This window comes from Phyllostomus hastatus, unplaced genomic scaffold, assembly GCF_019186645.2.
Source record: "Phyllostomus hastatus isolate PE091 unplaced genomic scaffold, TTU_PhHast_1.1 phas_contig_1, whole genome shotgun sequence".
In the NCBI taxonomy this organism is placed as follows: Eukaryota; Metazoa; Chordata; class Mammalia; order Chiroptera; family Phyllostomidae; genus Phyllostomus; species Phyllostomus hastatus.
In genome coordinates, this window is record NW_025333498.1 from 5,166,542 (window position 1) to 5,181,079 (window position 14,538).

General features: G+C 38.4%; 1 protein-coding gene across 1 annotated transcript in view; it reads right to left on the minus strand.

Annotated features, from left to right (window-relative positions):
* The window catches only part of ANKAR (ankyrin and armadillo repeat containing), a 60,890-nt gene that overhangs the window by 35,227 nt on the left and 11,125 nt on the right, over nt 1-14,538 (minus strand). The window contains exons 7-10 of the mRNA XM_045831928.1: nt 9,919-10,120; nt 6,256-6,464; nt 3,032-3,136; nt 1,058-1,299 (exon numbers count right to left, since the gene is read on the minus strand). Coding sequence (XP_045687884.1) covers nt 1,058-1,299; nt 3,032-3,136; nt 6,256-6,464; nt 9,919-10,120 — 758 coding nt within the window. The remainder of the gene's footprint in view (nt 1-1,057; nt 1,300-3,031; nt 3,137-6,255; nt 6,465-9,918; nt 10,121-14,538) is intronic.

Here is a 14,538-nt window from a genome sequence, read left to right on the forward strand (position 1 = left end):
TATATTTCTAATATATTTGCCAAATGATTGATATCACACCAACCAACAAGAAATAAAATAGCAAGAAAAGGATGGGCAAAGCCAAATTAAACATGAGAGCACAAAGAAAACAGATCATAAATATATTTTTGGATAAGACAACAGTCAGTGCAAAAGTATTACACTTGACAAAAAGGGTACATTTTATAATGCTAACTGATTCAATCCATAATGAAGATGCATTACCTAAGAATACTATTAAATATTAGTTACAAATATCAATTAAAATATCAAAAATAAAACATTAGCAGACAGAATAAGGTGGGTTTTATTTGAGGAAATATAGCATGGCAAAGATTGTTTGATGTTTATAAATAATAATTTTCCTCTAATTCTGGTACAGAATTAGACTACATTTCTTAGGCAGGATGAACATCTAAAATGGTAGTGTTTCTTATAATATCTTCTCATAAACAGTAAGAAGCAACCACATCTCCAATAGCTAAGTTGGCACTTGCCTTCCATATTTGCCCAGCTGCTAGCTTTATCAGATATTTTTGTTGAGAAACAGTCTTCCCTGGGCCTCTTGCATGCTTACCTGTAATGTGCCAGTGTGTCAAGATTATAACAGCTCTTTCACCTGGGCCATGCTTCAGGATTTTTATGTGGCTAGAAATCTTGTATGATACAGCAACAGCTCCCTCCAGACAAAGAACAGGCTTGCTTACTGATTGCCAACAAACACAGTGACAGACTTCTTAAGCTCAAGGTTACACAGATGTGACACAAACTCAATGTATAGGTAGCATCCAGCTGGGCCAACTGTGCCACCTTGTGAGACTTGGCGACAGGGGAACTGAGTATCTCTGCTGAAGCTCATGCCTGTTCTGGTATTGTCTTGCTTGTTTACTTTTGGCACTCATTGGATTGTGGCAGGTTTTCTCTTTCTTGTCCTCAATGAGATTGGAATCCTTCACTGAAAGTTTGGCTACTGCATAATAACATGGTATGTGTCTTTCTAGCTTCTATATGAGGGAATTACTACCAGTCAAAATGATTTGGTATGAAAAGAACTTACACATTGGGCAATAACATCCTTGTTTTCAAATTGTGCAATATCATACAGAACAGCAGCACAGCGAGAGTGTAGTTGTGGTTCGTCAGAAACCAGTAGGTTGATCAGAGCTGGAATGCCTCCTGCCTCCACTAGAGCATGCACTACACTTGCATGGGTTGAGATGTTACTCAATAACCCAACAGTTTTACACTGTAATTTTATTTTGGAACCTTTTAATGCATTGATTAAAGCAGGAATGGTGCCTGCAATGAAGAGATCAAGAAAAACATGAATTATGTGTAGCCATTTGTAGTCAATTTATCATGATAAGATTTAAATAAAATTTATGGGTATTGCTATATAAAAATTAGCAAATAATCCTATAAAATATTTATAAGTTATCACTTATAACTACATAAATGCACCTTTCTGTCTTGTCTACAACACAGAGCTCTCTCATTCATATGTTTCATTTCACACAGCATACAATCATACATTTCACATTGGTAACTGTAAGCAATCTTTGAAACACTGAATTTTGGCTTAAGATCATGGACAAATAAATCCTTTGAGCTGCCACATTGCAGAGTTCATTTGTATATTGCCTCAAATTTCTGTGGCAGTGTTTGTGCAGTTATTTGAGCATTGTATTATATTTTAACCATGTATTTTACAAATACAAGTACTGCAAAAACAAAAATTAAGTGCCGAATCTAGTAAAAAGCAAGCTTAGCTTGATTAATCACAATTGGTTCAAAAATCAATGGGCATGGTGAAAATAGAAAATCTGGCTTCAGTTGGATACTCATTATATCAGTTCAATGTGAAAGAAAAGAGCACATTATGGAGCACACACAAAGTGTTGGAAAATAAAATACTGAATAGGTATAATTAGGCCTTGTTTATTTATCTGAAATGTAATCTCCATCATAACTTACTTATCTGTGTTTCACTTTTTGGACATAGAACTTTTGTACCTATTTTTAGGAACACATTAGGGGCACTACCTATAGTAATTTTTTTCACGTATTCATTCATTCAACAAATATTTATGGAACATATCACGTATGTTCAATATTTACATTAGACTAAAGGCAACCATAATGGACAGTGCAGATACAACATTTCCATCATTTTAGGAAGTTATATTGAATAGTGCTATTCTCTAAACAATCCTATGAGGTATGACCCATTTTATTAATGAGGAAACTAGGATTAGAGAGGGTAAGCAATTAGATTAAGTTCACACTGCAGAGCTATCTACAAACCCAGGACTGCTTTTACAAACCACAAACACCACTTTTTTAAAAAAGATTTTATCTATTTATCTTTAAAGAGGTGAAGGGAGGGAGAAAGAGAAGGAGAGAAACCTCAATGTGTGGTTACCTCTCACATGCCCCCAACTGGGGACCTGACCTGCAATCCAGGCATGTGCCCTGAATGAGAATTGAACCAATGACCCTTTGGTTCATAGGCCAGTGCTCAGTCCACTGAGCCACATCAGCCAGGGCACAAATACAATTTTTAATTCAAAAAATAAATTGTGGCCCTGGCTGGCATAGCTCAGTGGATTGAGTGCAGGCCTTTGAACCAAAAGGCTGCCAGTTCAATTCCCAGTAGGGAACATGCCTGGTTGCAGGCCAGGTCCCCAGTAAGGGGGCACGTGAGAGGCAAGCACACATTGATGTTTCTCTCCCTCTCTTTCTCCCTCTCTTCCCCTCTCTAAAATTAAATAAATAAAATCTTTAAAAAAATAATTTGTGTAAATACAGAATAGAGATAGTTTCTACATGAAAGTAGTAAATATGAGAAGTTGTAGAGTAATTTAATATTTGTAAGTTTGTAATTTTTAGAAAAATGGGACTTATATAGTTTTTTGATTCTGTGCAGCTTCTGTGTGGAAAATAAAAATATTTCTTAAAGTGATTAACTGACTATGATATAGCTCTGTATAAAACAGCATAAGCAAAAGGAAATTAATAAATTTTACATCACCTGCACTCAAAATATATTGCCAGTACTCCTCCTTTGCTAAGCAAATTACTTCTAAGGACATGACAGCCATCATCCTTCGTTTGTAGCTTTCGCTCTGCAACATTTCTGGTGAGTGTTGAACAGAAAAACACATGTTATAATTTTACAAAAGAAGTGAAGTGAATGCTTCTGTTTCTGTTTTGTCTAGGCCAAGTGAAGCCAAGAGCTGAGATCACCAGCACCATCACCACCACTTCAGTCATAAAGTTCCCTTTGTGTGGGGGCTTCTGAGAGATGCTGAACATACCACATACAGCCGTGATCTTTGAGCTTTATAATCTGTATAATTAGTATTAAAAATCGTAAATCTTTTTATCTTTGGCCTGAATGGCTTAGATCAGATGGTCACATGATTCAAGTTCACTTGGAAAATAGTACACCTCAGTGGCCGGAAATCAGCTGCTGAATAAAATTTGAGTATGGCTTTTCAAGGATGTAAATTACATTATTGTCAATAAAAATTTAATACCTATTAAATCATATGTGAGGCTTTATATATTCCCTGAATATGAAGAAGAATGAACTTATACTCCAGACATGAAATAATACAAATTCACATGCTTCCAAACAATGTTTATGGTGCAAGAAAAACCTCATAGCAGTATCCTTGCCTCATCTCTCCTTTCCAGCTCTTGTAATAACAAATCTGGCCCTAATTCCTACCTTGGCTAGTTTTCTCCGTGGCTCTCTTTTAAAATTTAGCTTCCACTCCAAGAGCTAATCCTGAAGACATAATAAACTCTGGCTATTTTTCTTTTACTCATAGTGGACATGGTCAATGTAAGGAGGAAGACCTATTCTAGAGACGCTCTAGAAACAGTGGCCGATGCTCACTGGTTACCTTGTTGTTATCATCATCGGGACTTCCTGACAATGACTGTAGGGAGCAGTGGCTGTCAGGAAAGTTTTGTGCCATTAAGCTCTTCCGGGTAGGAATACTATTCTATACTGAGGTGAGTGTGCAAATATCTTAGTCTATTAAAAGTAACAGGATTGTCTCTTAATTCTTCCTAGGAAAACTAAGATATAAAATGATACATATGCACACAAATACAGACATTGAAAATACTTCCCAATATTTGTTGGGGCTGATAATTGGAATGTGTTCCCCGTACCCAGTAAAAACCAGTTATTCCGACTTCCTGAGTCAGTAGATTGGGACTGAAAGTCATAAATATATCTTTTCCCATGCTAAAATGAGTTGTTGGAAAAATATATTGGTTCTCATCTCTAATTTGTTTCATTTTTTGCTTTAGTTTTTATTTTCTTAAAGTAGTACATGTTACTAAAAGGCCTGCAGCAAAATACAGTGGTTCACTGGCCCACACTCTTCAGCCTTCTGAATTTCTCTCCCCAGATAGCCTCTTTGGACTCTTTGGACTCTTTCCCTATACCTTCTGTGATTTACACATCTCTGTATTTCTAAGTACTTACACACATTGTTACCTTTTGCTATATAAATTTTAGACATCATAGATTGACTTCACATTATGGTAAATGAGAAACTAGCTCTTTCAATACTGCTTTGCCATTACCTCTGCTTCCTCTTCCCCATATTTATGTAAATATTTAAATGAATATTCAAGCCCTGACTGGCGTGGCTCAGTTGGTTGGGTGTCATCCTGCAAAGCAAGAGCAAAAGGTTGCCGGTTTGATTCCCAGTCAGGGCACATGCCTGGATTGCAGGTTCGGTTCCCTCTTGGGGCCCAAACAGGCAACCAATCAATCTCTCTTTCTCCCTCTCTCTCTCTCTCTTCCCTTCTCTAAAAATAAATAAAATCTTTAAAAAAATGTATTCAGTACTTACATTATGATACTTAAACAATTATTCACATCTAAGCATTATAATATAGTACAGTTGAGTCTCCTTTCTTTTGTTTTCCTTGGATGTAATAATTTTCTTATTTTATTTCATCTGGGTAGTTTTCTTTGTGCCTATTAGTAATTCCTCCCACATTTTCTCGTCCACCTGGGTACACAGTTTCTATTCTGAGACTTCCCTTTACTGTCATCTTTGAAATTCTGTTTGCTTTTCTTTAGGGCCAGGTTCCCAGTTTCCTGCTGGCTGGGGGGGAATTCCCTACTTAGCATCCTTAGGTCTTTCCTCGTTAGCCTCTGCAGAGAGCACTCCTGACTGGCACTGCAAGTTCTTGAACCTATGGAGGATTTACAGTGTGAGTGTGGGAGGGTCTCAGTTTTTCCACTGTTGGCATGGAATGGTTTTTCTAGTCAGTTAAATCCTAAGATTTTCCTATCTGTTTCCAATATCTTATTGCAGTTGTATCCTTTCCTGTTTTCTCTTGAATGCTTGTTTGCTGCCAGTGGTGGTGGTGTTATTTTTATTTAATCTCCATGTAATTTTAGTGAGAAGTTATAAAATTAGATGTGTACATTCAGTTGGCCTAGTAAGTCTTACCCTTATAATATTCTGGCTAGGTTGTATAAAAATTTGGACAGAAATCTTGAGCAGAATTTCTCAAAAAAACATCAAAATGTGAAAAAAAAGTTACTGAATCTGTCTCTAAAATTAGGAAGTGAGGAATAAATTGGAGGGAGTCTTTTCCACTCAAACTTTAATTTCCTCCCCCTTTCCTTTTTTTTTAATTTGCTTTTTCGATGGAGAGAAGATGGTTGGACTTTTGAAGAAAATTGGAAAATAAAAATAATTGTATAAACTATATTCTGCCTGGGTTCTTTATCTTTGATTTTAATTTAGAAATAAAACTACTTTTACACACACAAAAATAAAGTTTGGTGCTTTTTTTAAATGCAAGTCAAGCAAATACAAATTTATATTCTTTTTTTTAAGATTTTATTTATTTTTAGAGAGGGGTAAAGAGAAAGAGAGGGAGAGAAATGTCAATATGTGGTTGTCTTTCATGCGCCCCCTACTGGGGACCTGGCCTGCAACCCAGGCATGTGCCCTGACTGGGAATTGAACCAGCAATTCTTTGATTCACAGCCTGTGCTCAATCCACTGAGCTACACCAGTCAGGGCCAGTTTGGTGCTATTTTTATTTCTGGCTTTAACTCAAAAAATGTTTATTTCATGATTTTTAAATATTTAAAACCTGATGCATGTATTACTGCATTTTATTTCCTCTATTTCAGAGTAAGTATCAATAATTAAACTGAATAATAATCAGAACATTTATTTATAAAGAGATTACACGTTCTATACTCACCTACCAAAGTTTTCCAAACTGGGAGTTCAGGAATATTTAACTCTATTATATATTTGAGAACCTCTGTGTGAAAGCTTAGCACTGATAAATGAATTATATTATTTCCTTTAATATCTGTTTTTCTCCAGTTAGCACCCAGAGAAAATAGGTACTTAATAGTGTCCAGTGCTCCTGAAGTGGCAGCAAGTAACAGTGGAGTACACTGATTCCTAAAAATCAAGGAACATATTATAATAATTGAGCACACATATAATATGTCAAATTTACTTTTTGTGAAACTATCCAAATTGCTATTGGAGGAAGTCTGATTTCTCCCATCACCTCTCCTTCTTACATGTTATTTTTCTGTATGTTCCATATATGATAGATTTGCTTCCCCCGCCCTGGTTGTCCTTAGTGTTTGTCTTTACACTCCTTCCCAAATTACTGGGTTGGCCAAAAAGTTCACATGTTTTTTTTCTATAAAGAGACACATTTTTCATTTTCACCAATAATTCTATTGACTTGGATATTTTGAGTATGTCAGCTATCTCCTGCATAGTATAATATTGATTGTTCTCAATTAATATGTTTATTTGATCGCTATCAACTTCAACTGGTCTCCTGGACTGTGGAGCATAGTCCAAGGAGAAATCTCCAGCATGAAACTTCGAAAACTGCTTTTGACATGTTTGATCAGTCACAGCATCTTCTCCCTACACTGCACAAATCTTTTTTTGCAATTCAGCTGCATTTTTACCTTTCTTGATATAATAAAGAATAATATGCAAAAATGCTTATTTTCTTCCATCTTCAACATTAAAATGGCTACACAAAAATTCACCAATTTTGTTAAGTTTTTTAAATGCATGCTGACATGACAGCTGTCACAATACAATCTAACAAAATTGTTTCGAGTGAAGTTAAAGACAACTAAGCACTGCTAGAGCCATCTTGTGGGAAAAAAACAAACTTTTTGACCAGCCCAGTAATTACCATGTCTTATAATTTGTTCAAAAGTTGATAATTCACAAAGTTCTGAGACTACCCTATCTCATCGAATCCTTACAACCACTCTATGAGTGAAGGAAAAAGCAAGGCAATTATTATCAGCCCATTTTACAAATGATTAACCTGGGACTCAGTTGGAGTTACAACATTTATACTTCAGGTCTGGTCCTCAAATCCCAGCTTCCTTATTGTGGCAGAAACTAACAGTTTTTCTGAAAACTTGCTATCTGCTGTTCAGAGTATGAAGACCTTTTGGTTGGACATATGGCCCCCCGCCAAAATATGACATTCCCACCTCCTCATAGATAGGAATGGCCACCAGACTCACATTGGCCAATCTAATATTAATAAAAGCTGTTGGACAACAACCTAAAGAGAAAAGGAGTGCACAATTACTTTTCCCCTCTCTTTCTTCTCACGACTAGAATACAGGCATAATCATGAAAGCAGGAGTGGCTATTTTGCACCAGGACATTAAAACCACATAATAAGAAGCAACAAGAGGAAATCAGGGTCCCTCGTATTGTCAGGCCATTATGCCAGCCCTCAACCATGAACCCAGACTTCATAAAAGGGAGCTACATGTTTATCTATTTTAAACTACAAATATTTGGGGGTACTTTGTTATAGCAGCTTCAACCATGTCTTAACTAATAGGTCTAACTGACTAACAATGTTACCAGAAGCAAACTGGGTTCTGTTCTTTGTCTGTAAAAGAATGAAGGTAAAAATCAGCTGATAGTACTGGTCTAAGAGGTGATATAAGGTGCTTAGCACAGTCTCAATACATAGTTCCCCTCTCCTCCTTTCACCACATCACATTGCCTCAACTATTACTTTTTTAAAAATCCTTATATCAATGCCTTTATCTCATTGTGAAACCTCTCTCTCTTGCATCTTGTTCCTGACCTCTATCCAGCTGACCCCAAGCCTCTCCTCTATTTCTTTTTTCTTGGCACTGGGGAAACTCTTGCTCTTTATGAGTGACCATCTCTTTACTTTCTCCCTTTTCTACTTTGACAAGATTATTCTCCTATTGCTTTCTTTCTCATATTCAATGTAGGAATAAAGATTACTGTTATTCTAATATCATCACTCTGATTTGCCTCATTTGAAAAATATGCTACACATTATAGTACCCTATCTAGCTCCATAGTGCCATTGTCCCCCACTCAAGTGAGTCCTTTTCCACATCCTAGCTCATGTATTGCCACACCCGCATGGCCCCTCCTATTGTCAGTGACTTCAACATCCATGCTAATTACCATCTGTGTTCCAGTTTCTCAGTTCCTTGTCATACCTTCATTTGCGTTCCATATTCAAATGCACATTCAGCACAGCCACTCCTCTTTAGCTCCACAGAGGAGATCTCAACCTCTATAATCATCCTCTCTGCTAATCTTTTGCTTCTTCCTTACGTTCTACCTCTGATATCCAATTGTTTGATCTTTTATAATCCACCCAGTCTTGTAGCCTCCTTGTTCCCAAAGGCACACTGTCCAAACTATGACAGAACCAGGACCTGAACTTGGGTTTCCACATTCCATGGCTCTTTCCAGAATCCATTAGGCTAGATAATCTGTTAGCCAGAGATCCTGGTTTCCTGAAAGCTTTCTCCATACACATTTCTGCCCCAACACAGAGAGAGGATTAATTTCTATGCTGAATAATAATGGAAAGATTATTTGAAGACCCAGAAATATCTGAATGAAACCATGCCTAAATCACGTTCAGAGATTCAAAACAACAACCCGGTTTTATAAATACCAGCCAAGAGCGTACCCTCAGAAGTTACACTTCCACCCTAAAAGTTGGTCCTCAGCAAAACTGAAACAGACACCTGTTTGGGCTGTTTCTGTATTTCAAAGTAAATCATTTTACTTCTTTTTAATGTGTTCTTATTCTGGATACCACTAAATATGTCTCCTGTTATCCAAGGCCTACCCATTTTGTTCTGGAGCCCTGGGGCTGCATCCTGATTGCATAGTTTCCAATTTAGGGGAACTTTCTCTTCCCTAGTCTCAGGGTTCTTCTGGGGCACTAAGAAGTAAGCCTGACAAACCAGACTGTAGAACCATACCATTGGGAGAAGGCTAGGAAAAACCTGCTAGGGCTTACTTTCTGTCCCTCCTCCACCTCATATTTCTTTGGAAGTTCATGTGACCTAGATCTGGCCAATGAGAGATAACTAAGTCTCCTAAGTGGGCATTTTGGGAAAACTATTACAATCCCTAAGGATGGGCTTCAGCCTGCATATGCCTTTCCTTTTCATCTGTCCACTTCTTTGCTTCATGGAAAGTGCAAGCACACCATGAAGTATGAGATCAGAGGCCCATGTCCAGGATGGCAAAGCAGAAAGAGGATCCCACACCCCCGGTGGCCTTGGAGGGGTCCTGTCCCAGCCCTGGATGGCCAGCCTCCAAATGGTTCAACAACTGTTTGCTAGGGCTTACTTTTTATTCTTCCAGACAGCATGCATAGGCTAATAGAAAAGCTGTCTGTATAAATTCTAAAGATAAGTGGTAGGAGAAGAAGGTAGTGACCAGAAGGATGGCAGAGTAAGCCTTACACAGCGGTTCAAATCAACCATACCAACCATTTCTTTTAGTGTCAGTGTTTGGGGCAAGCCATGAGAGCAGAAAAGTATATTTTTGCAAATGCTTAATAACTTACTCAGCTGCTGCCTCTGCTTCTAGCAGACTAGGATCTTTCCTACAGAGAATAATGATGATGCTGATATTGTCATAGAAAGCGGCAAAGTGAATGGGCATCCAGCCTTTTTTTTCAGAAAGCATGTAATCAGCTTTGAAACAAAGTAGACAGGTGGCTGATTCTAGTGAGCAAGCCTGTGCAGCCAGGTGTAGTGGTGTTGGACCTGGAATGGATGGACAATTCCTTCAGTGGTCAAAGATCTGACATTTCTAAAAAACATGACTTTTTGATATCTTTCCACAGAGTTTAGTATTGTGTGGTATAAAAGCTCCAAGATAAGCACTAAAAGGATTAATGTAGGCAATTCTATATTTCTTTATTTAATTCAGGATATCTAACCATTAAAAATGAATACTTCTTTATAAGATAAGAGTAAACACTTAAAATATTAAATAATTGAAAATTAAGTCAATGTGTTAAATGGTCTTGTGATAAAATAAGCTATTTGTTTAAGTTATTTTCCATTTAATTCAAATATTTTGTACAAAAGATAAGATCCTTTGAAATTTTTAAAAAAAACTCACTCAAAATGTCACTAAATCCAGTGGGCTTTTTTCAATTCTCATCTTACTGACCTCTCAACAGTAAATTGACCACATCTACCTCTTTAAAATAGTTCCTTTCCTTGGCTTTTGTGATATCATACCATCCTATTCCTCTTCTACCTCTCTGGCTGGTCCTTTGCAGTCTCCTTTGGTATTTTCTCATTGTGCATCCAAATGAGTTTTAATCTCTGTCTTGGTCCTTGTTATCTTCTCAATGGCTTCCCTTACCACCTATAAGTTGATGACTCCCAGGGTTATATCTATGGATCAGTTTCTTTTCCAAACTCCAGATCTGTATCTCCAACATGTGACTGGGCCTCTCCACACACCACCTCAAATTCAACATATTCAAAATTGAATCCCTATCTTTCCCTCCAAACCTGGTCCTGTTTCACTGCTCCCTAAGCCAGTAAAGGATATCAACACTCAGCCGTCCAGTTTTACAAACTGGAAACCTGAAAGACTCCTCAGCACCTCCCTTCATTTCATCTCCATAACCAGCCCATCACCAATTCTACATATCTGCAGAACCTGTCTTCACTGCCACCACCACCCAACTCTGAGCCATAATCACCTCTCAGAGGATGTCCCCATCTTCTTTCCTTCCCCAGTCCATTTGTTTTTCCAAAATGTAAATGTGATCTTTTTATTCCCTTGTTTAAAACTTCTCAGTGGCTTTTCAAGGTCATCTGAATATGAATACAGGAAAGAAAATGACTGGCTTCAACTTAACCTGAACCACCACCACTGGCTTCAACTTAACCTGAACCACCAGCTAGCCTCCACCCTCCAAAAAACCCACAACTTACACACCTGGTTTTCTTCATTTGGGCCTATTTGTAGCTCCTCGAATGTAAGGTGACCAACCACACATTCCCAGGCTGCCCAGGAAAATACTAGTCTATGACTGTTGCCTGAGAACAATGTTTAATAGTGCCCTTTCCATTATCAAGTCTTCCTCATTTTGATGATGAATTATCTGTTCCTGCTTTCTGAAAGCTTCCTTCTCTCAAACAACACTTCCCTGACCAGGGTCTAGCTAACTCCTTCATTTCTCTGAAAAAGCACTATTTTTCTTCTGACTCAAAAATTTCTAACAGCCTCTGCCTGCCTTAGTAGTCCAAGCTTTATATCACAGACTTGATAATCTATAACACCTGAAACAAATCTATTTAAAGCTACGTGCTTAGTTTTACTTGTTTCTGGTTTAGCATGTAAGGAGCTTAAAACTCATCACTCCATTCTCACCTCAGTAAAAAGCTGAGCAAACTTAAAAATCAACAACTCTTCTTAAATGTCTTAGAGAAATGAGGTCACAGGGTAAAAATGCTGCCTCCAAAATGGGAGAGCTAGACAGGTAAATTCTGAGCATCACAACTTACCGGAGCAGGAGCCCAAGAGCAGAAACCTGCACAGGAACCAGTGCTGGGATGCGCATTGCTGGCGGCTCAATGAGGACGAATCTGAGGAGTTAAAAACTCCAGGGGACCCAGTCAGAGGAACCCTACATGTGACTGAGTTTTACCTTCAGGTCCTCACAGTGAATATCAGAAAAAAATCCCCTCTGCTTCCAGCAGGGGGAAGGGAAAAGGAACCGTTCTGAAACACACCAGACCATTCTGTCTTCCTGAACAAGGCCTGCCTGCAGGAGAAACTGTTTTACCAGGGCCTGAACTGCTGGGTTATCAGAACCTTACTGATCTCACAGAAGGAAATACCCAATCCAGCCTCCTCTAGCTACTACCCTGTTCCACCTTAGGTGGGGGGAGCACTGACAAGGGCAGGTTCCCCGAAAGACTTGAGACCTAATGATAGGACTTAGAGCATATGGGTTCATTTCAACCAAAGGCAAGGCAGAAGGCTGCTCTCGGCCGGAGAAGCATATCCAAATGACATGAAGAATTTCTTTTTAAAACCACAGCAACGTCCCCTCTCACCCTCTCTCTTGTCTCTGCCACTCTCTGAAAACCATTTCCCCACATCCAAGGAGCAGGAGCTGTATCCCTATAAACCCCCTCTTACTACTTTAAAGTATGCTTCATAAAAATGCTGAATCTTGGCCCCCACCCAGGCCCTCTGAATCAGATTCTGCATTTTAATAAGGTTCCTGACTGATTCCTATGAACTTGAAACTTATCTCAGAACCTCCCAACACACATATGTGCAATGTCTGATGACATTTTTGCTTGTTATAGCTGGGGTGAGGGTTGTTACTGGCATTTAGTGGGTAGAGGCCAGGGATACTACTACATACACATTTTATAGTGAACAGGACAGCCTCCCACAATGAAGGATTTCCCGGCCCACAGCATCAACAGTGGTTAGGACGAGGAACACTGTCCAAAGTCATGCTAGAATCAGGGAAGCTCTGGTGGGACCTATGCAGGCAGAAGAAACCATTTTCTGAGAATATTCCCTGGTCTAGAGAATAAATATTCTCTTGGGGCCTGAAAAGCACATTTACCTCCCTTTTCTCTGAATTCCTCTAGTACATTACTATGTATTAATTATGCCAGTAATTGTCAAATGCTACCCTGCATTCATCCACGCATGCATTCATTCAACAACTATTTCCTGAATACCTGCTAATGCCAGGCTTTCTTCGGGGCACTAGGACACCATTGCAAAGTAAACCAAATCCTCACCCTGTGTGGGGTTTATATTCACATGAGGGAGACACACTAAACAAACAAGTACTATTATACAGGGTAGCCATAAAATGATTTTTTAAAAAAAATAACTTTTATTGAGCCCTGGCTGGAGTAGCTCAGTGGATTGAGCATGGGCTGCGAACCAAAGTGTCGCAGGTTTAATTCCCAGTCAGTGTACATGCCTGGGTTGCAGGCCATGACCCCCAGCAACTGCACATTGATGTTTCTCTCTCTCTTTCTCCCTCCCTTTCCTCTCTAAAAATAAATAAATAAAATCTTTTTTTAAATAATTTTTATTGTTATTCTATTACAGTTGTCCCAATTTCCCCCCCCCTGTGCCAGGAAGCATACTACTATTACTCAACTGCAAATTCCTACAGAGTAGGTGGGCCCGATAACCTTTCTTTCTCCACTGCAGGCCCACTGCTCTCACCTTACCAGCCACCCTGCACTACTCAGTCTCTGTGAGGGGTTCAGGTCAGCTGTGCTCCTCCACCAACGCACGGTGGCTGGTTTGAATAACTACCACCCTCCCCTTACGAAAGTCAGGGCTTTGTAAATGGTTTCTTTAAAAAATAAACTCTCATTGAATTACCTAGTACAAAGTATGAAGATATATATATACATATATGCCTTTACATATTTTTCTGTTTTCCCCACATCTAATGCTTACAGCAGACTCATCCCTCAGGCCTCATAGACTGTTACTGTCGCCAGATGGCAGCACATCTAAATAATATTAACTGGCTTTTGTTTGTTTAAGGGATCAAAACCACTTTGGGGTCTGATTTTATAAAAATAAGTAAAGGTGACTGCAAATTTCACAGTTAAAAATGAAAAAAAAAACAAGCTTAGGAGGAATATAAATAAGTAACCACGAGTAGAAAAAGTTTATACTTCAACATGTATATGGCATTGTGGCATTCTCACAAGACAGCATTGTAGAGATTATACACTGTAAGAAAAGTTTTAATATATGCAATAATGTTTTAAAATGCACAAAATATTTAACTTCTGTCTTACCATTTCTTTCTTTTTTCACGTCCATTTTTGATGACTCTGATTTAAAAGGAAATACACATCGAAATATGATTATTAATATATAGCAGTTTCCTAAATTAGTCAAAATAGACTCATATGAATAAGAACAAGAAGGCTATGTGTAGACACAGATCACCTCAAACAGCGCTGGGGGTAACTTTTGATCAAGCCACCTGGGCATGTTGTGTGCACCTGACATCACATCAGAGAAGACCTGTGCCTCCCAAGTGGTTGGTCAAAAGGCACAGGTGAGGTGGTGTTGTGTTGATTAGGTAATAATAGACAATGCCAGTAGAGTTAAACCTTTTCTACACTTTAGAATCTACCCAATTCTCAGCCAATGG